We start from the raw sequence: 25,395 nt of genomic DNA on the forward strand, positions 1-25,395 counted from the left end.
CATAAAGTATGTCATTAAAACTGTCATAATATAGTACACTTTTATAGTAAAACCCTCAATCGTATGCTGGCTCCCTATTTGGCATTTAGTCATCAAAACTTTGAGAAAGCCTGTTGTAGTAGTAGTAGTAGTAGTAGTAGTAGTAGTAGTAGTTGTAGTTGTAGTTGATTGTTGTTGTTGTGTAGTAGTGGGTGCAGATGTGATGCAAATGCTTGTATCGTCCTTCTCTGCTTTTCTACCCAGATGAGTGCAGAGTTCCTGGACCAAAAACTGAGGATAACAATGTCTTCACTCGCTTCATCCATCTCCTTTTTTTCTACCGTATAAGGTACTCAGAGGGTCACAACGGGTCATGTCTGCCACACATAACAAAAAAATAAACAAATCATTAAAATGTGTGGTTTTCAGGTCCATAACCCTGTCCTTCTATTTCCCCAAACCACCAGGAGGAAACTCAGTCTTCTCAGTATCCCCTTGTCTGCCTCCGTGGTGGTTGGTGCTCTGGACATCGGTGTGCTCACAACGGTGAGGAGTCAATCTGGGCCTTGGCACCTTGATAACCTAGGACTAACCAACCTCGCCAACAATGCCACACCAATTTACAACTATTCTCTTTGTTTTTTGACCTATTCATTGTAGTTGTTACATCTAGAAATTCACTGCACCACATAATGATCAGTCCCACATCCTCTAGTTTTAAAGCCAGTCTTCTATCAGTCTGAGCTGTCTAATCTGACAGATAGTTTATTTGACTTCTTCACTCTCTGTGTTTTCTATTATTATGAGCTATTTGATATGAAAAAATTGGCCACTGTTTCACAGAACTTTTGTTGATATTATACTCTAAAAATGTCATGCAAATGTGTTATATAATTATTATTATTTTAATGGCACACCATACTATTCATTTTTTAAGACATTTTAATTACATACAATAGTAAGACATTTTTATGATATTTCTTTCAGGGCGTACTAGACTATGCCACTTGTATGACACTTTTGATGACATACTATATAATCTACTTTTTATGGCAGACTATAGTATGATTTTTAATGACATACTAAACTATGACATTTTATGACTTTTTATGAAAGTTAACAGTATGAAACAGTATGAAATAACAAAATAACCTTCACAGAATCTATTAATCTCTCACGTGTAGGATGTGTCAGCATATTACTGAGAGGAAACAGAATCATTTATTAGATAAATGTGCACCTACAACAGGCTCACTGCTCAGGTATGACACTGTAAGCAGGTACTTCTGCACAAAGGAACAACGGTACCATTTAACAGTAAACTACCGTTATGATAATCATAGTTCACTTCATGATATTTAGTCCAAGTTATTGGATTAAGGTTTCTGAAAATGTAACTTCCTTTGCATCTAAAGCATCAACAAAAAGCAGGTGTTGTTTCCTCTGACAATAACAGCTGGAAGGGAAGAACAAACGCCATTAAAAACGTTTGTTCTCACCAAAGTCTGTCCTCTTTGCCTCGCATCATGTGGGATCTGGTTTGATTTGGGATCATTTGGGATCTGGTTTGATTTGGGATCATTTGGGATCTGGGATCTGATCGCTGGATCTTTGTTTTTCTGTTCGCTCCAAACTGCCAAAGCCTTCAGCACAGGTAAGTGTAGATAGGTATCAGCGGTGTTTGTGTTTGTTTGTGAGGCCATTCACCCTCTGAATGACCTCATCATTCACACAAACACACAGTTCTTCTTTTACATCTTGTTCTCTATTAGACTTTATGAAACGTGTTCGTGGAGGAGGGGATTCCTCCTATAAATGTGTCATCTTCGTCCGGTGCTTCTTCTTCGTCTCTGTATTTACAGGCGGCTCGCATACAGCTTGTGGTGCATACCGCCACCTACTGTACAGAATAAGCAACAACCACACCTGGCAGTGTTTTGGAGATAGATATTTGAAACTCTGGGATATAAATGGATATAAATACCAATTCGTACACACTTGTATTTGTTCTTATAACCGTCTGTGAAGATTGTAAAATGTCGCTATAATGTTGGATTAAGGACTGTAATAATAAAGGAATATAATAATAATAATAAATAGTGGAGGGGTCTGAGTCTGTCCACCTGGAATAAAGGAGAGAAACTGGATCTTTTTCTTGTTTTGTGCTGTAATATAAATGGGGTCACGTGGACTGTAGCGTCTATATTATTATTATTTTTCGATGGAGTCGAGTGTTTCAGTATTGTCCTGTTTATTCTGTAATATTATGTGAGGTTATGCTATTCTGTGTTTTTTGTCTTGTTTTGCAGTTAAGTCTGTTGTGTGGATGCCAGGAAAGAATAGCTGCTGCTGTAAGGGGACGTCTGCAGCTGACTGTAAGTCTGCTAAATGACTGTAATGTAATGTAATGTAATAATATAATATAATGTAATGTAATGTAATGTAATGTAATATAATATAATATAATATAATGTAATATAATATAATATAATATAATATAATATAATGTAATGTAATATAATGTAATATAATATAATATAATATAATATAATGTAATGTAATGTAATGTAATGTAATATAATATAATATAATATAATGTAATGTAATGTAATGTAATGTAATATAATATAATATAATATAATATAATATAATGTAATGTAATGTAATGTAATATAATATAATATAATATAATATAATAATAATGTAATGTAATATAATATAATATAATATAATGTAATGTAATGTAATGTAATATAATATAATATAATATAATAATATAATGTAATAATATAATGTAATATAATATAATATAATATAATATAATGTAATGTAATGTAATGTAATGTAATATAATATAATATAATATAATATAATATAATGTAATGTAATATAATGTAATAATATAATGTAATATAATATAATATAATATAATATAATGTAATGTAATGTAATGTAATGTAATATAATATAATATAATATAATAATAATGTAATGTAATGTAATGTAATAATATAATATAATATAATGTAATGTAATGTAATGTAATGTAATATAATGTAATGTAATAATGTAATGTAATGTAATGTAATAATAATAATATAATATAATAATAATATAATGTAATGTAATGTAATGTAATGTAATAATAATATAATAATAATATAATATAATATAATGTAATGTAATATAATGTAATATAATATAATATAATATAATATAATATAATATAATGTAATATAATATAATATAATATAATATAATATAATATAATATAATATAATATAATATAATAATAATATAATGTAATGTAATATAATATAATATAATATAATATAATATAATGTAATATAATATAATATAATATAATATAATATAATATAATATAATATAATATAATATAATATAATATAATATAATATAATATAATATAATATAATATAATATAATATAATGTAATATAATGTAATGTAAGGGTTAACCCGCAGCTGCGTTTCTTTCTGCGGCGTGGCGCCTACATTGTGACGTCACTTGTCTCTACAACACTTTCACTTTCATTTTTCAGGAAGAAGCGTTTTAAGTTGAGAGCCAGCTTAAGGTAAGTTGACCCGTATGCGTCATGAAATTCACATTTTCCCGTGCTGTATGTATGTATGTATATTCAAAAAGTGAATGTAAAGTTTGTGACAAAACTTTGTGTGAAAAGTTTAGTAAATAAGAAAAAATGAAGGTAAACCTATAACCCGTTAAAGTTAGCTATAGGTGCCGTAAACGAAAGCGGAGCGATACAATTCCCTTTAAACATAATGTTGACATTTGAGAGTTTTTTTATGAAGATATGTGATTTGAACAGTCGGTGTGTCAACATTACACTAATGTAATGTAATGTAATGTAATGTAATATAATATAATATAATATAATGTAATATAATGTAATGTAATGTAATGTAATAATATAATATAATATAATATGTAATGTAATAATATAATATAATGTAATGTAATGTAATGTAATGTAATGTAATGTACACTGCGCTCACCTGTCAGTTATTCGCCCTGTGCTTCAGGAAGAAGCCTCAGAATGTCAGACGGTGACCGGGTGGAGCCTATGGAGGTGAGTCGCTCTATCAGCCAAACTCTTATTGAACAAAAGAAAAAGTTGGAAAGACTTGTCTTTGTTTGTTTATATCTCCTGTAGACTAACGACGTCAGCCAGGAGCCTCCGACATCTAACGACCAACGTGCTGAGGTAGGTGTTGGTGAGCCTGTTGCTTTGCTTATGTGTTCAATAACACACAGCCTAACGTCAGTCAGTCTGATGCAAATCCATTTGCAGTGGCATTTCCAAGGCATGAACAGTTTTTATACATTTTCAAACAGTTGAATGTCCGTGTATGTTTTTCTGTAAAGTGAAAGTATGAAAATTAAGTCACAAATTCCCAGGAGGGACTATGCTGAACCTATTACAGCCTGTTACTCTTTGCTGTATTGAGGCTGTCCGCTTAGATCATAGTCTATTCAATTAACATATTGCATTCACACTAGGTTATCAACATTATGGAAAACTGTAAAGTGATTAAAGCAATGTAAGTTAAGTAAAAGAAAAACATAACCTCCAATAACATATACATGTATATGACCTCAGTGTCATATACAGAACATGCAAAAAACTAAATATGACTAAAAAGTAATCAATTGCCCTTTTTATTTTTGAAAAGATAAAAGTGGTGTTTTAACTATTTCTCTCTTGCTTGGTAATGCAGTTACATCAAACTGATCCATGTTTTCTGGCTCTGTTGACTTTATAATAGAACCAAGAAGAAGTTCAACTCACTCTATCAGTCAAGTGGTCAGAGGTTTATGAACAGCAGCATAAATGTAAACTTGAACTGGAGAAAATTCTTCAGACATGGGCCAACACCAACGACGAATTCAAGGGAGACTGCAAAGTGCTCAATGTCTCAGAAGACGGGAGGGCTCTGATAAGTCTTCCTTCTCCAGGTATAGTATGAAAGTAACAAATTGCATATTTATATATAGTTCCTTTCTTCAATTTTTGGGGAAATATTACAATTTTGTGTTTGTCTTCTTTTTTCTTTTTAAGCCCTGAGTGAGCTTAAAAAACTAATTGGACAAGAACTGACAGGGAAAGATGGAAAAACTGTCACAATACTGTCTGTTTCTGAGGCACTGCCAGTGTTTCAGACACAAGCACCAGAGGAAGCTTTAATAAATTCTCCTCCCACATCTGTGTCAGAGCAACGTGATGTAAGTGCTGTGTAGTGAATCTGTAGGAATGAATTACATTAAGAAATGATGGCTTTTACTAAGTTAGTACATTGTGTTTTTTTTCAGGAGGAAATGCCACTTGTGGGGCAGCATATTGCAGTTTCTACAGCAGGAGAGGAGGCATGCACTTGTCCTGTCCCAGTGAATCATTTCTGGTACGTGAGCCACATCTACAGGGAGGAAATTAAACGTATAGAGAAAGAGAATGGAGTTAAAATCAACGCAGAAGTATATGTGACATTTCAAGGAGACCAGAAAGATGGAGGCCGCCAAAAAGCTCTCTCTGAGTTCACAAACCTTGTCCAGAAGTGCTTAGGTGAATCAGATGGCTCAATAATTCCTCTCAAGAAAGTGAATCCAGAAGATTGGAAGGACACAGTGAATATCATCCAGAGAAAGGACAACAAGCTTTTGCTTACTGTATCCTCTGAAGAAATGACCGTATGTGGGCCAAGACAAAGTCAAGATGCCATCAGAAAGTCCTTAAACGCAACAGCAAATACCAGCACTGTTGTTGGTGATTCTACATGGCCGTCTCAAGATACATCACCAAACATTGACATGAGCATCAAAGACCCTCTTGTCGATGCTGGACTAACCATGGAGGAGAACTACTGGAAGCTGATGACTACTTCCTTCGATAAGCAAGTAGCTAAGATCAAAACTAAGTTTGCTGTGGACTTTAAAGAATCGAGCACCAGTCAGGGCAAAGTCAAAGTCAAAGTCAAAGTTTGCTACAAAAAATCTGGAGGGAACGCGTCAATGGAGAGCCACGCTGTCAGAGCTCTTCTCCATCTGTACCAGAAGGTTGCCACATCACCTCTGAGCTTCACCCAACAACATGGTGCCTTTGGGCTCACTGACTTGCAGTCAGAGGGAGCCTCCGGTGGATCTGGGTTGAATGGACAATCAGACACTGAAGCCCCCACAGGAGGAGGAGCAACAGCAGGCGACTCAGCAAAAGATGACAACTGTCCTATATGCCTGGATACATTCACCAATAAGAAACAGCTTAAGTGTAAACATGAGTTTTGTGAAGAATGCCTGGCAAGCGCAATGAAAAGCACTGGAGCCATCTGTCCAGTTTGCAAAGATGTCTTTGGTCTGATAAAGGGAGACCAGCCGGATGGAAAAATGACGTGGAACAAAAGCTCTTTATCCATCCCTGGATTTGAAGGCTGCGGCACTATAACCATCCACTATGATATTCCAAGTGGAGTACAGAAGGTAATGGCCTTCATTTCAATACATTTTGTCAATTTGGTTACTTGTTAGTTAATTTCTAAAATGGTTGTCAGTTATTTCTACTTCTCATTTTCCCTTTTGCAGGAAAACCATTCAAATCCTGGGCAGTACTATTCTGGTATTAACAGATCAGCATATCTGCCAGACAACAAAGAGGGCAAAGAAGTACTGGGCCTGTTGAAGAAAGCATTTGACCAGAAGCTCATTTTCACTGTTGGGACGTCCAGAACAACTGGGAGAGACAACCAAGTGACCTGGAACGACATTCACCACAAGACCTCCCCTACAGGAGGACCACAGTGGTACAGAAGCCAAATCTCTTCTTTCTTTTTAATGTCTATCTATATCTTCTTGATGTCAAGTCTTTAGAAATGTTACCAATGTTGTTAATTAACACTTGTACATACTCTGCTTCCACAGTTATGGGTATCCTGATCCTGGCTACCTGAGCAGAGTCAAAGAGGAGCTGAAGGCTAAAGGCATCGAGTGAAGACTTCCATACAAAGTAGCAGAAGTGAGATGTTTTAGCACACAAAAAAAAAGAATTAAGATGATTATGTAAAACAAGCAATTACTGGAATGCACATATTGTTGTACTTTATGGTGTGTCTTCTTCTCTTGTAATTTTTAATAGTATTAGTAAGGGTTGCTTTGAGGTGTGCCAGACATGATTTACATCTTAAGAGTTTATGGTTTAGCAGAATGTATTATCTTCACATATTAAGTTTAACTTTTTTTGATGAAGGATTTCCTCATTATTTTGTTGATTGATAGTTGCTCAACCTATAAGAGAATAAGAATAGCATTTGCATATGTGAATTTAACTTTCTTTCTATATTACACAATCTGATCTACTGCTAATAAATGAATAAAACGACCCATACTGACTCATCATAGTGTTACTTTATCAGCACATTTTGTGAAAAATAACACAAAACACATTGGCTTGTTTTCTGTGCTTGAAAAAAGGGTATTTCTAAAAATATCTGTTACCTAGTACTCCAGAAAATAATAATCTTTCTCTTTCCAGAAGTCTGAGCTCCATGCCTCCTGTAGCCTAGTATAAAAGCTACTGCATGTGTCATTTAAATAACAAAAACAAGCAGTTCTCAAAAAACTATTTGAAAAATGTGAAGTAAGCCAAAATACATTAAATTAAATATGTGTGTTGCTTGCATGAAAAACAAGGCCGACCCATTTCTGAAAGACAGCCTTTTGGGAGGGGACATGTCAGCACGGTACAAAGCACAATACGGTACAGTACAACGTGAGGAACTTTATCTTACAAAACATCTAAATATTTCACGCCCAGGCTATAATATGATAACAAATCCCTTCTTTGATACAAAGCAATAAATACGCAACTTTTATGATAACTGTGCGGGTTGGAGTCTCTGATTGGGCTATTCCATGTCAGTCCTATTTTTATAAGTTTCACTTTTGATGAGGAAATACGTTTGTGTCCCGACGAAGGTAAGCCCAGGGCACACATCTCCTATTGTATATGTCCTGTATGTATGCTGATCATCAGATAGATGGGTATCACCAGGGCACACATCTCCTATTGTATATGTCCTGTATGTATGCTGATCATCAGATAGACGGGTATCACCAGGGCACACATCTCCTATTGTATATGTCCTGTATGTATGCTGATCATCAGATAGATGGGTATCACCAGGGCACACATCTCCTATTGTATATGTCCTGTATGTATGCTGATCATCAGATAGACGGGTATCACGCGGAGAAAACAGGTGCCAGATATTGTGATCAAAATTGAAAAAGAAAAAAAATGTAGTTTGCCTTACTTGTGACAACCGTAAATTGGTAGCGTATTATTTTTTTCCTCAACATTACATAATGCCAACATTTTTTTAAATTCCCTGTGTGCAGTGAAATGAACAATTGTATTGTTTTGCCTTTTTATTCGTTGAGTCAACTGCATAGTCTGTATGCCTGTTGTGGCTTGTTGTGGCTGTTTTGTCGTGTCTATTACACACTCAGGCAGCGCAGAGGACGTGGAAGACGAGTCGTTGAATTAGTGCATGAAAGATCCCCGGGCGCTTTACAGCAGCCCACTGCTCCTTAATGCATAGGAAGGGTTAAATGCAAGGGAAAAATGTCATGTATTTATCTGTATGTGTATGACCATTGAAATAAAGTTTTAGTTTAAGAATGGGTAACATGTACTGGAAATGTACAAGGAGGTGGGGTTATTATTAAAATATGGGAGTATCCCAGTGACTGCGGCCTCAGTAGGAATATGACTGAAGAGAAAAGGTTAACTACATGGCCATAGGTTTCTTCAGTCCCCACCACTTAAGTAGATTGTGAGCTAAAGCTGTGGCCGCATCATTTTCTTATCTTGTAGCCCTGTCTGTTAGAGGGCCCAAGGGTCAAGGTTAAGTTATTAATTGTTTTAGTTTATATTGTGTTCACAAAATGCATTTTGCTAAATAATGCTTAAAGCAAACACTTGGCAAAACACATTTGGCCTTGCAACTTAGGCATCCTTTTTGGTTCGATCATGATTGACAGACAAACATCTGATAGGATCAAACACCAATCTGATCTTAATGATCGTTATTGTAATTATTTAGGAGGCAGGGCAGCAATTGTGGTGCTTTAACCCCTTAGCAGCCTAAGAGCAGGCACTCCAATCAACAGGATGCTCTATCCTTTATGTGTGCGAAAAATTATGATTTGGACCAAGTCAATACTGTAATAATTGTTATTTGTCTCTTTGAAAGAATATACCAGAAAGCACACCTTCTCAGCGGACTAACCCAGAGTATTTATTAAGTTATACAGTAACATTTATGACTTTACAACATGTTTTCAGGCTCGAATGATGTCATCACAGGACAAAGATGAAGTTCTGGTGGTTCTCTATGTGGAGTGGTCAAACGACAATCGACCAAGGTACTTTAAAGAGCATCTACAGCGAATTCTCCAGGTGTGGTTCAACAGAAACATAACTGGAGCAGACTGCACCGTTTTGAATGCCTCAACAGACAGGAGAGTTGTGGTGAAGATTACACCTGCTCGAGGTGCAGTATGACTTTGTTTGGCTTTTTAAATTGTTCTAGTAAAATCTCGCAAAAATAATCACGTACACATCTTTACATAGACATTTTGGCCAGCTTTCTATATTAATATTGCTTTTGCAATTCAGTTTCTTAGGCTCTTCTTTTATTCTTGTGGAGGTAAATTAATCTTGTATTTGTCTTCATTTTAGTCCTGAATCAACTTCGAAAATTGACAGGACAAACACTGAGCAGCGACGATGGGAGAGCAGTCACAATAACGTCTGTTAGTCTGACTCAGCCAGAGCTCGAGACAGATTCTTCACTGAACTTTACTCCGTCATTCGTGTCAGAGCCACATGATGTATGTACTGCATAGTAAAGAAGTGAAATAATAATGAATACCATAAGATTTGAATTTATTTAATTATTGTATTTCTGTCTAGGTGGAAGTACAAGTGGAGGAACAAAATAGTGACATGTTAACATGTACTTGTAATATCCCAATGCACCATTTCTGGTATGTGAACCAGGCCTACAAGGAGGAAATTCAATGTATTGAGAAAGAAAGTGGAGTTAAAATCATTGCAGAGGTGAAGCTGACGTTTAAAGCAGACCAGAAAGATGGAAGTCCAAACTATGCTTTCTCTGAGTTCATTAACCTTGTCCAGAAGTGCTCAGGTGAATCCAGGGGCTTCACCGTTCCCCTTAAGAAAGTGAATCCAGAAGATTGGAAGGACACAGTGAATATCATCCAGAGAAAGGACAACAAGCTTTTGCTTACTGTATCCTCTGAAGAAATGACCGTATGTGGGCCAAGACAAAGTCAAGATGCCATCAGAAAGTCCTTAAACGCAACAGCAAATACCAGCACTTTTGTTGGAGAGTCTCAAGATACATCACCAAACATTGACATGAGCATCAAAGACCCTCTTGTCGATGCTGGACTAACCATGGAGGAGAACTACTGGAGGCTGATGACTACTTCCTTCAATAAGCAAGTAGCTAAGATCAAAACTAAGTTTGCTGTGGACTTTAAAGAATCGAGCACCAGTCAGGGCAAAGTCAAAGTCAAAGTTTGCTACAAAAAATCTGGAGGGAACGCATCAATGGAGAGCCACGCTGTCAGAGCTCTTCTCCATCTGTACCAGAAGGTTGCCACATCACCTCTGAGCTTGTTCCGATAAAATGGTGCCTTTGGGCTCACTGGGCTCACGGGTTGCTTTGAGGTGTGCCAGACAGCATTTACATCTGAAGAGTTTATGGTTTAGCAGAATGTACTATGTTTAACTTTTTAAAATGATGGATTTCATCATTATTTTGTTGATTGCTAAAGGTTCTCAACTAATAACAGAATAACAATTACATTTAGATATACATTGAACTTTATGTCTACAGTACACAATCTGATTTAAAATGTTCCTAATAAATGATTAAACCAACCCCCACTGACTCATAGTATTCATCACTGTATCGGCATGCATGTTGTGAAAAATTAAAACACAAAACACATTGGCTTGTTTTCTGTACAATTTTTTTATTTTTTTATTTATAACAATATCTGTTATTTAGTTTGTAAAGTACTCCAGCAAAAATTAAACATTATTCTCTTTCCAGAAGAAAGTCTGAGCCTCCATGCATCGTGTACTATAAAAGCTATGTGTCATTTTTCATTAGAAAAAGAAACAAGGACTAATCAAAAACAGTTCTGAAAATGCATGTATGATTTTGCAAAAATGTTCTTTAGGTAAAATGATTGTACTTCTCTCTCAATTAAAGACAAAACATATACAACAGCATAAAATAACACTTGCTGACAGGTAAGCAAAATAAAAACTTGTTATTGTAGTTCCATTAAGGATTGGTGTTACTTTTCACATGCATTAACATATGGCTGACACATTTCTGACAGAAAGCAGCATTTTGAGACAGAGGCTGAGCGTAAGGACGTGTCAGAGCGACCAGAATGGTAGCATTAGCAGCAGCAGGGCACAGAGGAAAGTGAGAGATTAGAAAGAGCTCAAGAAGAGCAGAGAGATGCTAAAGACCAAATGAACATAATGCACTTAAGACTCAGTCATTACAAAACTGTGAGCGTACAGACTTTGATCTTCTAAAGGTAGAAAGAGAAATCTACTCACAAAGCCAGACGGATGATATCTGGTCTTTACAAAAAAATGGACTGAAGAATTAAAAGACAAAGAAAAGTAATGCAGCCTCCCTTTCCTTGTGAAGGTAGACTCTTATGAACAGACAACTACCGTCTCTTTACATCTGTAATCTCCACCCACCACTCTGGCTGGAATGTTTGACCCATGACCAACTTCCTCACTCTCCAACTCTGTAATCACACACCAAAAACACCTCTCACCCTCTCACTTCAGCAACACATGAGCTCCAACTGTCATTCAATTTGATAAAAACAAACATACCTGTTTTACATCTTACGGTGTAAAGCCTACAGTATACACTATGCCGTAAAATGTGAATTCTGTGCAAGGAAGACGACACAATCATTTCATGAACATTGTTCTCTGAGAAGAAATTATGTGGAAATACTGTAGTTGCCATCTGGTGCTGACATTTTTCATGTGCTATACACAAACGATGCTATCACAAATCCGTCTCACACAATCTTGCTAAGACACTCCAGCAAGACAACATATGTACCGATTTAGAAAACTTTGAGTTTTGCCTTTCCCGCTCAAAGTCAACACAAACAACAAACAGTTGGCACTGGTGAAATGGAACAATGTTTTTTTCTTTTCTATACAATTCATACAAAAATAAAAAATTAAAATTGCTCCAATGATAGCATCTTTTCTTCTGATTTTCTTGTTTCCATTTCATTTTGCACAGAGGTAGTGGCTATTTAGGTAAAGGGTAAGGGACAAGGTGTAAATTAAAAATCTCTCATAGAAAATGTTATTCATTTTTGACCAGAGGAATCTCAAAAGAACAAAATATAATACTGCAATCACATACAAAAGTAGTCCTTCATTTTTGTACATTTTATACAGTGTTCACACTTTTTTTAATCAATTTTCTCTCACACTTTTTATCAATTTTTTTTCTTTTGTTTTTCTTTAAAAGGCAAGAAGAGGGGTGTGTTTGGAATATTGTGATCCAGGCCAATGGACAGTCTATGTCAGGGGGTCCACAAGGGGCTCCTCATCTCCACGTGATAGCAACTCCTTCTTCTCATCTGTGCTTGCCAGAGAGTTGCGGCTGTTGTGCGCTCCCATGTACAGAGTGGCATATACGGGGTTTGTGAAGTTGGTGGGCTGAAAAGGGCCATCAATTAGATATTTTACATACAGTATGGGCAAAGGCTACAACATTTGTGTATATATATATATATATATATGCATGCATGGAATTTTTTCTCTACCTTGTCTGGGTCCAGCGTGAAGTCTGCGTCTAGCAGCTCCCCGGCGTCGTCATCCGGCTCGCCCTCGTATATCTTGTAGGCAGGGTTTCCTATCTCAACATTCATGGCCCCGTTGGTCATCCTTTGGTGCTGGAAGCCCTTGGCCCTACACAAAATATAAAAGGGCACAGTCAAACCTTCGTGTCTGATTCAAGGTTATAAAAGCCTAAACAGTGCAAGCAGGGAGACAGCCACATTATGAAGGGAGGGAAGAGGCATCACGTGGCTCTCACCACCATCCAGGCTGGAGAACTAAGCCACAACACAAACCCAGCATTCATGTAGCCCATGCCAGATCCAGACACAGAGGACCTGGATACAGGACTGCTAATGTACAGAATATTTTTTAAAGCCACAATAAATCTTCCTAAATATGCTATGAATGTCTGCATTGTCGATGGTATCTACCTCTAAGTAAATGCTGGATTTTTCTCACTGCATTTTTCAATCTGAGTTTGAAAGAATGCTGTCAAACTGTCTGTCTCTAACTTTGAGAGACACTATCACAATACAAACCACAGCACAGCACAGTAAGTACAATATGGCACGATATGATGGACAACAGCATGACGGATCTACAGCACTGGCTAGTGCATAGACAGATCTATTCAATGCATCTTTTCAATAGATCTGCCCTTGAGCCGCTCTGAAGAGGGCAATTATACAGGAGAGACACTGTAGGAGCGGGATGAGCTATAGCTCCCATGATTATCTGCAAAAATGGTGCGACATTCACCACAGGACCAAACACTGCACAGCAACCAAGACTTATGGGTAAGGGAGGGACAGAGAAAGAGAAAGCGTCAGGATGCAGAACAGAATGAGGGTATGGCAGGAATGTGTAACCCTGGCAACCGTTACCGCAAGCGTCTGGAGCCGGTTTTGTCGGGCCGGCTAGACCTGAGGAGCAGAAGAGATGCCATTACAGAGAGGAGAGGACAAGTGCAGAGGGAAGAAAGGAAGGAAGGGGAGAAGAAGGAAGAGGGAGGGATAGAGGGAACACAGAGTCCAAAAGGTCTCAACGGTCTCTTTTGTTTTAAAATGAGAGTGTCACTCACCCTCTCATCCTTCTTCTATACCAGAACAACGCTCCTGCAGCCAGCAGAACCAGCAGCAACAGCAGCAGCACAGGGATCACTATGGAGGCTGTACCTACACACACACACACACACACACACACACACACACACACACACACACACACACACACACACACACACACACACACACAAAAACACACACACACACACACACACACACACACACACCACACACACACACCACACAAAAACATAAGAATGGTGCATGGAGAATTCAATTCATTCAATGAACTTCTATTATTGATGTCATGGGAGAAATGTCGACTTACGTCCACCTGAACCTGAGGCACTGTGATTGGTGGCTACGGACTCACAGCGATGCCCTGCCCAGCCTGCTGAACATCTACAAACACACAAGAGGAGAGGAAATAGACATATGCACTCACTGCATGTACGCAACAGTGCACTGGAGATACTCAGACTCTGCTCCTTACCTGCACTCTGGAAGGCGGGTGACAGAGTTAATAGAGCACTGGCCATTTGCACAGTACTCATTTGTATCACACGTGTAACAGCTGGGCTGGACTATGCCATTTGTGCAGCTGTAGAACACAGAACAAATTGTGTGTAGCAAAGACAGACACATCTTTGTAGTGCAAGTTGGTTTGTGTGTCACTTTGTGTTTGGCAAATTCTATGTCCTACCGGCAGGTGAAGTCCCCTGTAGACGTGAAAGCGTTGTTGGGGATACACTCGCCGTCACGACAATAGTGGCACTTGTCAATCTCACATGTGCTGCCCATGTACTGAGGCAGACAGCGGCACAGTTTGGAGCCATTTTCACTCTGCAGGCATGTACCTTTGTTCAGGCAGTGGCCTTCACAGCTTTCTGCTCACACGGACATAAAGATGTTAGTGCACTGTTAACCAACCACATCATAATCTACTAGAGGTTCTCCAAATGCAAAGACATTTTTTTGAACATTTTTAAACTTGCATGTCGGCTAGATAGTAGGAACACTCACTGTACTGGCACTGGTCACCCAGGAAGTAAAGGGGGCAGCTGCAGGTTGGCTGGTTTCCGGCACTGACCGTACAGTTGCCTCCATTTTTGCAGTAATCCTTACAGGTGTGCAGGTTACAGGTTGGCCCCGTAAAGCCTGTCATGCATCGACAGGTAGGAGAACCTGTGGAAGGAAAGACACATGAAGGGATTTATAAACAGAAGGCTTAACAGGGATGTTGAGCGAGAAAGAATGTGTAATTTTACTGGACCAACGGAAACATAAATGTGGCCTGTAAAGCCATACTTTAGCCTTAACAGCTGTATTTAAAGTAAAAAAAGCTTACCATTAAAGCCAAAACCAGCTTGAAATGTTCATATCTTACCTGTAGGAGAAGGTGTGCATGTGCCTCCATTCCTGCAGTAGTCTCTGCACAGGTCAATCTCACACCTATCTCCTCCATAATTAGGCTGACAGCGACACTTGGGCTGCTTGTGGGCATTCAGGAAACAGCTGCCCCCGTTCATACACTGGACCAAGCAGGGACCACTGGGCGGAGCTGCAGACAATGAAGTTTTTCAGTCATACAGAGTGAGTTCAGCTGCCGGTGTGTGTGTGTTCTGTGTGTGGGAGTGTGTGTGTGGACTCACAGATAGGAGACAGAGTGGGAGTGGGCAGCTCCACACATGTGCCGTTGTCCAGCGTGCGTCCATTGGGACAGATGCAGACTGGTCCACTGGGGCTCAGCAGACACAGCCATTCACATTTCTTCCTGTCGCAGGGATTGGTCACTGACAAAGACAGAAAGAGAACCAGTATTAATAAATAAGAAAAAATAACGACCTATCTTAGTCATCTCTTCTTCACTGTCTTAGTTTCAGTGAGCGTTACTGGTGTTGAGAGTCGTGTCAGTTTTCTACTCACTCTCAGGTTGCTTGTAGCGGTGGTACAAAGCTATATCTGTGGCGTGGTTCATTCCAGTTGTCAGGTTCTCAATGGGGCCTTTGCCAAACTTATTCACTCGGAAGACGTAGTTGTTCATGTAAGTGACGCCGTAGATGTAGTCCTCAAAGACATCAATGCCGAAGGGATGGTGGAGCTCTGTGTAGAAACAGAGGACACATGTTAAATGAAAAAATGTTCTTAAATAAATTGTGCACCCTCTCCTGACTAATACAAACTGATCACCGGTGTGGATTGCACCTTGTATAGATTAGAGAATGTGCCACTCAACTGTTCTTAATGCTGTTTACAGCCACGACCACATCGCTGCCATTCAGCCTCACACTGCAGATCAAGGAGAGTTTAGCATCGGCCCAGTATAGACGCTCGTTGAAGTAGTCCACCGCTAGACCTGTACGGAGAGAGAGAGAGAGAGAGAGAGAGAGAGAGAGAGAGAGAGAGAGAGAGAGAGAGAGAGAGAGAGAGCAGTATTAGAAAAGGTTTGAAATATTAAAGAGTAAGACATTGTATTTAGTATAAAGCAGATGATTCATCCTCATTCTACACATTCCATCATATTTAAATGTAATTCAACTATCTGCTTGGACATAGCACACCACAACCCTTTGCACTACCCTTATTCCCTCTATGAAACAAAGTTTTGCATTCGTACAGTATATGTATATAATGATTTGTAAGAAAGTCACTCTATGTATTGTTTTATTTTATCAAATTTGATCACATTTTAAACATTTGTCTATATGTTCTATTTGTATGTAGCATGAGGGCCCTGTGTTGTAGAATGAACTATAAATGAACCTTGGAAGGAGAAGTACTTGTGTATGCGTGTGTGCATGTTTTACCAGTTGGCCACTGAATGTTTTCCTCCACCAGCGTCTCTCTCATGGTACCGTCCATAGCAGCTGTTTCAATCTTGGGATGGTTCCCCCAGTCTGCCCAGTACATTTTTCTAGTGAAGGACATGTAAAAAGCTCCACTTATCACTGCAGTTATCACAGATAAATCTTCATTTGCATATTCGTGATTTTCTACAAGTAGCTGATGTCACTGCCATGTTACTGCCCCCCGGTCCCAAAAGACCCACTCACCCTCTCTGTGGGTCGACTACAATGGCATAAGGCTCATCGATCATGCCGGAGATGAGTGTTTTGCGGTGGCGTCCTCCAGTTAACTGGGCCACCTCGATGACGTCTCTACCAGAGTCGGTCCAGTACAAGTTCCCTGCCACCCAGTCCACAGCAATGCCACGGGGCATCTTCAGATCAGGGATCTGAACACAGAGACAGTGAAACAGCACTTAGACCCTCTAAAAGTGGACACACATCTATTTTGTTTGTGTTTACATCATATGCATGCATAAGTACAGGCACATATATACATATATATGTATTTATACAGACTTACTTCAACGTTTGTGACCCTTGAGTCACTTTGGCGTCGGTTTCGGTTGCTATTGGGGGAAGAGGAGGAAGAAGGCAAATCATAGGAAGAGATCCGCCCCGTGTGCCAGTTTGTCCAGTAAATGCGGTTCTCCTTGACATGCAGGTCCATGGCATCAATGCGCACGTTAGCATCGCCCTGGAAGACCTGCTCATAGCGCCAGTTTGGCATGGAAGGGTCCAGGCTGCGTATCTCACTGTCGTCTGCGATGTAGAGCACTTGTCTCGGAGCTGTGGAGGCACAGGAAATTATGTCAGGCCAGGAAAAGGACAAACAGATCATTGTAGTGGAGCAGAGACGTGGGGGAAAATAAGACTGGTAAGCAAAATGCAGAATACACTGAGTACACTGAGCTTTAAAAGAAACGTCAGTTATGGTAAAAAGTACTCACCATCAGCCTTGCAGGTGTCATTGATTCTGGTGAAGTACTTGTGGCAGCTGCACTTGTGGGAACCCTTAGTGTTGTTGCAGATGTGGGAACACGCTCCAAACTGCTTACACTCGTTCTTATCTGTGAATCCCCCAGAGGTGACATGACACATTACATTACAGTTTAAAGTCTTCAAGAGCAAATTGTAAGCCAAACACAAAATGACACGGAAAAATGGAGCAAGCTCAGAGGAAACTGTACCTTCACATCTGTTACGTCCATTGGATTGGAAGCCGAGTTTGCAGGAGCAGAACGAGTCGGTGCCGTTCACCAAACAATGAGCTTCATCTCCATCTCCACACACCGTCCTGTTGCTTCGGCAGTCATTCAGCACCGTGTCTGCAAGCACAGCAACATGTCGCATGAATTCACAGAGACACTGTCATTACACTGTCATTAAGACAGCTATGCTGTGACACAACACACCTTTCTTATTGCAGTTGATTTCATCAGAACCATAGTCCTCGCAGTCATTGAAGTAGTTGCAGCGCAGGACAGAGCTGATGCAACGGCCATTAGAGCACTGGAACTCATCTTTTTGACATACTTGTGTGGGAGGAGCCGATGCTGTGGAAGTAAAGGAGTCACAGAGAGGTCATTACCCTAATTTATTATTATGTGCATAAATCTCCAAAAGCCCATGGTTTAGAGTTCTATCCTATTGCAATTTAAATAAAAAAACATTCTTGAATTGTTTCTGTATCTTAACAGTTAGCTAGTAAAACTTTGTCTCTCTTTAAAATATTAGATGGACTGACAAGCAAAAGTGAACAAACTCACAGCAGTTGACTTCATCGCTGTTGTCCCCGCAGTTGTTGACACTATCACAGCGTTTTGATACAGGCAGACACACGCGATCATTATGACAGCGAAACTGCCTTGTGGGTGGGCACTGGAATTTAACTAAGGGACAGAAGGAGAGAAACATTAAGAACGAGGGAAGAAGGTATTAAGCGGTCTTCAAGAATAATGACGACTGTCAAAACTCAGTGATTCTCACCACACTCTTCTGGATTCTCATCCGAGTTATCTCCACAGTCGTCCTCGCCGTCACACTTCCAGCCCAAGGGTTTACAAAGAGTGTTGTTGCACTGGAACTCGTCGTGGGGGCAGTGCCTATCCACTGGAACACGGCAATGAGAGAAGAGGAAAGAGGAATGAATGACACATAAAATCTGCTGCTGATTCATTAACATCTAGGAGAAAATAGGTGTGTGTGTGTGTGTGTGTGTGTGTGTGTGTGTGTGTGTGTGTGTGTGTGTGTGTGTGTGTGTGTGTGTGTGTGTGTGTGTGTGTGTGTGTGTTCCTTACCGCCACTGTCACATTTCTCCTCATCACTGCCATCCAAACAGTCAACATCAGCATCGCAGCGCCAGCGGATGGGGATGCAATGGCCGTTTTTGCACTGGAACTGATCACTGTCACACTTCACATCACAGCCATTCTGGACCAAACCAAAGGATTATTTTCATTAGTGCCTCTAGTATGTGAAATTTCAAGGCAGAATGTCAATCAGAATGGAAACGGCTGAGCGATACCTCATCTGAACCGTCAGCACAGTCATGGTCCCCATCGCACTTCCAACGACCGGCAATGCAACGGCCATTTGTGCAGGAAAACTCGCTCTCCGAACACTGCCGAGGGACTGAGGGCAGAGTGAAGGCAGCTTAGAAGGGTGAGGGAGGATAATTGAGCAGGAACGGGAGCAGAGGCGAGGAGCAAGGAGAGGCGTAAGGGAAGGGAGAAGAGACGAGAAAGGTGGGAATAGAGTAGACTGGAAAAAAAGAGCGCAGGGTGCTCTCTTGAGAGCCAGACATACATGAATAAAATAAGGCTGATAATTCATATCACAGGATTGACTCATGGGGCACAGAGGTGGGGATAGTGCAACATTCTCTGCTGTATGAGGGTGGAGGAGTTAAGGAGCTGGTGGGATTGAAAAGGAAAGAAAAGACTCACAGATAGAAAGAGAAGCTGGGGGGAACATAAAGGATTGGGAAGCGGAGGTTGTGGATGGTTGAGCTGAAACTGTGAAAACACCTACCTCTGGCTCACATCAACAGGCCAGTGTGAAATGCAAAATAGACATGAGATGATGTGAGATGTAAAAATGGCCACAGAACTAATTAACGCAAAAAAACAAATCGCAACCATGCGCGTAATTGTGTAAATATAACGCACAAACACAGTGAAAGGTGATACATTACTTACCACTCTAACCGTTTGCATCTGAACAGTGTGCTTACAGTGGAACTCATATCATATTATAAGTGATTGCTTTCATACAGACAATGAGTGTTCGTTGGGGCTGTTTGAGCGAGCAGCAAAGTAAGAAAAACAGAAGGGGAACCTACCACACTTGTCTTCATCAGAGTTGTCCCCACAGTCGTTGTCGTAGTCACATTGCCAGCGGCCCGGCACACAGCGGTTGTTCTTACAGCGGAACTGGTATGGCTCACATGTCCGCTCATCTGAGCACCAAACAGTACATGTTAAGTACAAGTGTTGCCCCTGTTAACAACTTCTTTTCTTTTCTTTCTCCATCTGCCCCACTCTGTCCTTACCACACTCTTCCTTGGGTTCATCCGAAGCATCTCCACAGTCATCCTCTCCGTCACACTTCCAGCGTGCCGGGATGCAGCGCCCCGAGTCCTTGCAGCGGAACTCATCCACACCACATGTCATTTGAGCTGCAATAGAAAGGATTTAAGGGATTAGGCACACTGAAACTAGACATGGTAATACAGGCTTATATACTCTCTTTCTTTGACTGATAACAAATAAATAACAGTGTTGTTATCATTTAGCTATAATAAAGACCAACTGAATAATAATAATGAAACACTGAATAACCTGTTGTGACTGTATAATTCTACACACCTGACCTGTTTGGTTTTGTTAAAATAAACTTAAGTCATTTTGCCCGGTTAATATGTTAAAAAAGTGGAGATTGCTTGCAACGGTGGTTCTCGGCCGATTTTAAACAGACTCTGGTGCGGTTTGTTTGTGGTGGGAAAGCAAACCAACCAACACCATGGTTTTATAATAGCAGATATGTGATTTTAGCATGATTTTAAAAGCTTTACTACTGATAAATCCATCCCAGATCATGAAATGGGGAGGCGATCTTATAATTGATCTGTATAAGGCCATGTATATAACTTATTTATGCAAATCAACAAGTATTATGTCAGCGCTGGTATTTCCCCTGATTGATAGGTCAAAAGCTGTTAAAACTGTTGTGCTTGTTTTTGACTCTGTGTACTTCTGTCTAATGAACTGTCAGTTCATTATGTCAATTAAAAGTGTGACCACAGTAAAATGCACAAAATCATTAGTGGACAAGACGCCTCATCCACGTGCGCTTCCTGTTGTTTAGGAGTGTGCAAAGGGGCTGTTCTACAGTCCTGTCTCTACATATGTGTCATTATTCATAACATGTAGATGATTTGTTGTCTATTGATATTAATAATGCTTATAATCAGATATTGCTTCGTCAGCTCTTTATGACACCAAAGAACATAAATATAAACATCAAAAGCCTGAATGTGCTGCTTAAACTTCTTTCGTTCAAAGGAATTTGATTTCCCCTTGTGGATCCTGATACCGCAGGATGACAAATCGCCAAAACTGTCCCATTGATGAATTAGCTGTTAGTCTGCAAACCCCCACCCCCCTAAAGCAGTGATGTTGTTTTGAACAGTAATGAGCTTTGTCTTACTGCAGTTGGCAGGCTCATCGGATCCATCCACACAGTCATTGTCCCTGTCACACACCCACACCCGTGGGATACAGCGCTTGGTGATGGCACACTGAAACTGGTTGGGGGCGCATGTCACTTCCGCTGCAGAAGAAACAAACAGATACTCCACTAAATACAGAAGATTTGCTACCTTATCACAAATTTCACAAATGAAAATGACGACAGTGCTAGTCCTGCTGGTGGCTCCTAGAGACTGAAATATCCATTATTTACTGATTTTGCTATTCTTCTTGCAGCCTTGCAGTTTAAAGGTGCTAAAATGTAAATTTGGACTTTAGGATGGCACGGCAGAACAGTTCATGTGATCTCATGAATATTCTCACCAAATGTCATGGCAATTATATTATGCAACATTATTTGGCCTATGGGTAGAAAGTAAAGGTCAAAATGGACAGAGATCCTCTGGGGGATGATACAGTGCTCAGCAGTCCTATCTGCTCATTAGTATTTGAGATACAGTATGTATAAGTGGAAATTGTGTCTTACGAAGGCGATATAGAAAAGTTCAAAGGGGTCACTCTAAACAGTAGGGTTCATCTGGTGAGGACAAAATTTAGTCATGCTTCAAGTTGTAGAGATTGCTTCCTCTGAACCAACTCCTTCAGATAAATGAATCCTTAGGCACTGCCACTAGCAGGGCAGAAACGGAAAAACAACAGAAGGCCCAAGGGATAGAAGGGAAATGAGACTCACGGCAGTCTTTCTCATCTTCTCCCTCTCCACAGTTGTCCTGTCCATTGCAACGGAAGATGCCAGGAATGCAGCGACTCGGGTGTGTACATTTAAATTGACTTGGCAGGCACACGTGAATGTCTGGAGACAGGAAGCCAACAAAAAAAGGTTATGGGCTTTTATGGGTTCATCTAAGATTTTTTTTTTTTTTTTTATTCGGTAAAACTGAGTAGGCGCTAACCACAATTGGCCTCGTCAGAGTTGTCTTGGCAGTCATTGTCGCCATCACAGATGTAGGCCGGGTTGGTGCAGATGCCTGTACCACACTGAAACTGGCCCGGTCTGCACTTAAACTCAGCTATGGAAACAGAACACAGAACATTATTAACTGGAACAAACAATGCTGATATATTATAATGAATTTTGTAGACATGCTACAATCATCACTCACGGCAGTCTGCAGGCTCATCTGATCGGTCCCCGCAGTCATCCTCAGTGTCGCACTTCCACCAAAACGGAATGCACTTGTCATTTTTGCACACAAACTGAAAAGAGAGAAGAGAAAAGTATTTATATTTCTTGAATTAATAATGTGTTAATTGAGGCTAAAATAATAGCATCAGGCTAGCTCACCTGACTTGCAGTGCAGTTGGACAAGCACTGTCTACCATCAGCTGCAAGGTAAAAGTTAGTGGGGCAGGCACACTTGTAGCCCCCTCCAGGTGAGAGCAGACATAGGTTACTGCAGCCTCCATTGTTCATTTGGCACGGGTGGCCGGCCACTGAAGAACAAGGAAATTATCAGACAGGGTCCAGGACACAGATGGATTTTTACATGAAGCACTTATGAATGACGGTGACCTGGCTTACCTTCAGGCTGGCGGTACGGATGGTAAATGTGGACGTCCATCGGTCTGTGTAAGGTGCTGATCAGCACGGTCTTGTTGATTCCCAGTGTCTTATGAGCTCTGTTGATAGACTTTGTCTCCCAGTCTGTCCAGTAGATGTATTCCTCAAACAGAGTCATGGCAAAGATGTGGGGGATATCCTGAACGAGAACTACAGAGCCACAGGCATCAAGACAAGTAAGTTAGTAACGACAACTGGAAAAGTGCACACTCCAATTGAGTTTATATGTGTGTGTTACCTGTGTGTCTGTTGGTTCCATCAAGGCTGGCAAATGCGATGTAGTCCTCTCGAGCGTCGGCCCAGTAGATGCGGTCATTGATAAAGTCCAGCGTGAGGCCGTTGGGCCAGGTGATCTTATCCTCCACAATGGCACTCCTGTTGGAGCCATCCATCCCGATCCTTCCTATGTGGGGGGTGTCACCCCAGTCTGACCAGTATAAGTACCTGCCAGGGATGTGCTGTATTAGTAAGGTTTATTGGTCCTAACAAAGCAGAATTTAAAACATTGCAAAATCACAAAAAGTATAGCAATTAAAAGTCAGTCTAGTATAAATCTATTATATTTAACTGACAACTGAGTAGGCAGTTTATCTCAGCAGTGCATGAATCCATGGTGTTGGTAAAAATCCCCCCCTCTGGCATCCAAACAGAATGAAAGAAAGTTTTCCTGCTCACTAAGGTCTTTGCTACTGCTTTTTGGACCAGAGCTTCACTCTTACCCATAGCGTACGTCCACAGCCACAGCACGTGGCTCCCTCAGACCGCTGTTGACCAGAACTGTCCGGTACGCTCCGTTCAGCTTTGACACCTCGATAGTGTCCCGTCCCTTATCACACCAGTACAGGTTTCCTCCGACCCAGTCCACTGCCAGACCGTCAGGGTTGCTGAGTGATGTGCGATGAAGGACCTAACAAATGAGCAAGCAATACATACTTGAATGAACACTCTGAATCTGTGTCTCAAAATGAGCAATTTAATAATTATTATTATTTAATAATAATAACCCTAACCCATTTTTTACCGCACATGTATGCATACAAATCAAGATTAATAATTCATTTTTATTACAGGTTTTATGTTATGATTTTTTCAGCACATTTTTCTGTCTGGTATCCACACTGACCTGAACGTTGCTGCCATTGATGTGCATGCGTCGGATCATGCTGCCCTGTGTGGTCACATCTGTCCAATAAATCATCTGCTGGCGATAGTCGAAATCCAGAGCCACGGCATTGTTTAATCCCTGTCAAAGCACAGCAGCTGCATCAGTCTGAGCCAGTTATAAATCCCTGTTTGCAGGATTTCTCAGCACTTCAAAAGGACATACTTTATCTGCAAGTCTCACCTGTTTGAGAAGTGTGTAGTTGGAGCCATCCAAATTGAGCTTCCTCAGATAGTAGCGGTTGGCAAAGATCAGGAAGGGTTCTTCATCTGCAGGGAGGGAAACGTCATATGTGAGTGGATTTTCCTTAAACACTTCCTGGATGGTATTAATCTTGTCATGTTTCTTACCAGAAGTGGATTTGCATATGGTGGGGTTATCGGGGCTAAGCTGGAAACCCTCCACACACAGACAGTGGAAGCTGCCATGTGTGTTGATGCAACGCTGCGTGCAGGGATAGGTGGTTGTGCACTCATCTATGTCGACACACGTCTTCCCGTCATCTTTCAGACGGAAACCAGTGTGGCATCTACACTGTGAGGGGGCAAAGTACAGAGCAGGTAAAGCATGAGGCGCATGCTATCACTGGAAAGCTGGAGTCAGAATTTCATGGTGTTCACTTACCTTGAAGCCTATTTTAAGGTCTTCACAGAGCTGGGAGCAGCCGCTCAGTTTGCTGTTCAGGCACTCATTAATAAAACAGTTCAGCTCATCGGAGCCATCGCCACAGTCGTCCTTATTGTCACAGAGCAATGTCTCATTGACACAGTTTCCATTATTGCAGGCGTACGCAGTGTCGTTGCATTTCTTCTCTGTAAAAAGAAAGAAAGAACTGAGTAAGAGTAAGTGTCAGTTAGGCATGCACCGATCTGACATTTAAATCCAGATAAAGATAAACATAGAATTGAATTGAATACATCGGCCCCATTGTCACCGATATCTGATCCAGCTATTTGAGTCACTATCGACCGAATATCAATGTATCCCTACAAACAGTGGGGCTGATAATATTTGAGGAATTCATTTTAATCACAGCAGTTTAGA

At 40.2% G+C, this 25,395-nt stretch overlaps 3 protein-coding genes across 4 annotated transcripts in view; 2 read left to right on the top strand and 1 right to left on the bottom strand.

Annotated features, from left to right (window-relative positions):
- Window positions 1-2,337: 2,337 nt before the first annotated feature.
- Window positions 2,338-7,404, top strand: LOC129105856 (E3 ubiquitin-protein ligase DTX3L-like). Of its 2 annotated transcripts, XM_054617072.1 has the most exons (9): window positions 2,338-2,354; window positions 3,542-3,574; window positions 4,044-4,090; window positions 4,175-4,225; window positions 4,788-4,977; window positions 5,081-5,244; window positions 5,332-6,492; window positions 6,595-6,812; window positions 6,931-7,404. In XM_054617072.1, exons 3-9 carry the CDS (start codon window positions 4,058-4,060, stop codon window positions 6,998-7,000), a joined length of 1,887 nt encoding a protein of 628 aa, XP_054473047.1. In that variant the 5' UTR covers window positions 2,338-2,354; window positions 3,542-3,574; window positions 4,044-4,057; the 3' UTR covers window positions 7,001-7,404. The 2 variants fall into 2 exon arrangements, with proteins under 2 accessions (XP_054473047.1, XP_054473048.1); XM_054617073.1 differs by lacking the exon at window positions 2,338-2,354 and having other exon boundaries at window positions 3,558-3,574; window positions 4,048-4,090.
- Window positions 7,405-7,970: 566 nt separating this feature from the next.
- LOC129106325 (uncharacterized) lies at window positions 7,971-10,944 on the top strand. The gene is made up of 4 exons (XM_054617710.1): window positions 7,971-7,983; window positions 9,356-9,563; window positions 9,752-9,903; window positions 9,986-10,944. The coding sequence occupies exons 2-4, from the start codon at window positions 9,362-9,364 to the stop codon at window positions 10,724-10,726; spliced, it is 1,095 nt and encodes a 364-aa protein (XP_054473685.1). The 5' UTR covers window positions 7,971-7,983; window positions 9,356-9,361; the 3' UTR covers window positions 10,727-10,944.
- Window positions 10,945-11,064: 120 nt separating this feature from the next.
- The window catches only part of LOC129106012 (low-density lipoprotein receptor-related protein 1-like), an 86,245-nt gene continuing 71,914 nt past the window's right edge, over window positions 11,065-25,395 (bottom strand). The window contains exons 55-89 of the mRNA XM_054617308.1: window positions 24,976-25,163; window positions 24,702-24,885; window positions 24,535-24,620; window positions 24,313-24,432; window positions 23,909-24,096; window positions 23,428-23,633; window positions 23,151-23,339; window positions 22,914-23,062; window positions 22,732-22,825; window positions 22,522-22,638; window positions 22,302-22,421; window positions 21,567-21,689; window positions 20,410-20,535; window positions 20,200-20,316; window positions 19,384-19,490; window positions 19,157-19,289; window positions 18,846-18,968; window positions 18,626-18,748; window positions 18,272-18,412; window positions 18,047-18,184; window positions 17,807-17,926; window positions 17,380-17,645; window positions 17,064-17,245; window positions 16,818-16,924; window positions 16,247-16,366; window positions 15,937-16,113; window positions 15,663-15,803; window positions 15,398-15,571; window positions 15,034-15,195; window positions 14,714-14,897; window positions 14,504-14,611; window positions 14,339-14,412; window positions 14,028-14,121; window positions 12,931-13,075; window positions 11,065-12,823 (exon numbers count right to left, since the gene is read on the bottom strand). Of these exons, the coding sequence (XP_054473283.1) occupies window positions 12,683-12,823; window positions 12,931-13,075; window positions 14,028-14,121; window positions 14,339-14,412; window positions 14,504-14,611; window positions 14,714-14,897; window positions 15,034-15,195; window positions 15,398-15,571; window positions 15,663-15,803; window positions 15,937-16,113; window positions 16,247-16,366; window positions 16,818-16,924; window positions 17,064-17,245; window positions 17,380-17,645; window positions 17,807-17,926; window positions 18,047-18,184; window positions 18,272-18,412; window positions 18,626-18,748; window positions 18,846-18,968; window positions 19,157-19,289; window positions 19,384-19,490; window positions 20,200-20,316; window positions 20,410-20,535; window positions 21,567-21,689; window positions 22,302-22,421; window positions 22,522-22,638; window positions 22,732-22,825; window positions 22,914-23,062; window positions 23,151-23,339; window positions 23,428-23,633; window positions 23,909-24,096; window positions 24,313-24,432; window positions 24,535-24,620; window positions 24,702-24,885; window positions 24,976-25,163 (4,967 nt within the window). The 3' untranslated portion in view covers window positions 11,065-12,682. The remainder of the gene's footprint in view (window positions 12,824-12,930; window positions 13,076-14,027; window positions 14,122-14,338; window positions 14,413-14,503; window positions 14,612-14,713; window positions 14,898-15,033; window positions 15,196-15,397; window positions 15,572-15,662; window positions 15,804-15,936; window positions 16,114-16,246; window positions 16,367-16,817; window positions 16,925-17,063; window positions 17,246-17,379; window positions 17,646-17,806; window positions 17,927-18,046; window positions 18,185-18,271; window positions 18,413-18,625; window positions 18,749-18,845; window positions 18,969-19,156; window positions 19,290-19,383; window positions 19,491-20,199; window positions 20,317-20,409; window positions 20,536-21,566; window positions 21,690-22,301; window positions 22,422-22,521; window positions 22,639-22,731; window positions 22,826-22,913; window positions 23,063-23,150; window positions 23,340-23,427; window positions 23,634-23,908; window positions 24,097-24,312; window positions 24,433-24,534; window positions 24,621-24,701; window positions 24,886-24,975; window positions 25,164-25,395) is intronic.

The sequence above is a fragment of the Anoplopoma fimbria genome, chromosome 17, assembly GCF_027596085.1.
Source record: "Anoplopoma fimbria isolate UVic2021 breed Golden Eagle Sablefish chromosome 17, Afim_UVic_2022, whole genome shotgun sequence".
In the NCBI taxonomy this organism is placed as follows: domain Eukaryota; kingdom Metazoa; phylum Chordata; class Actinopteri; order Perciformes; family Anoplopomatidae; genus Anoplopoma; species Anoplopoma fimbria.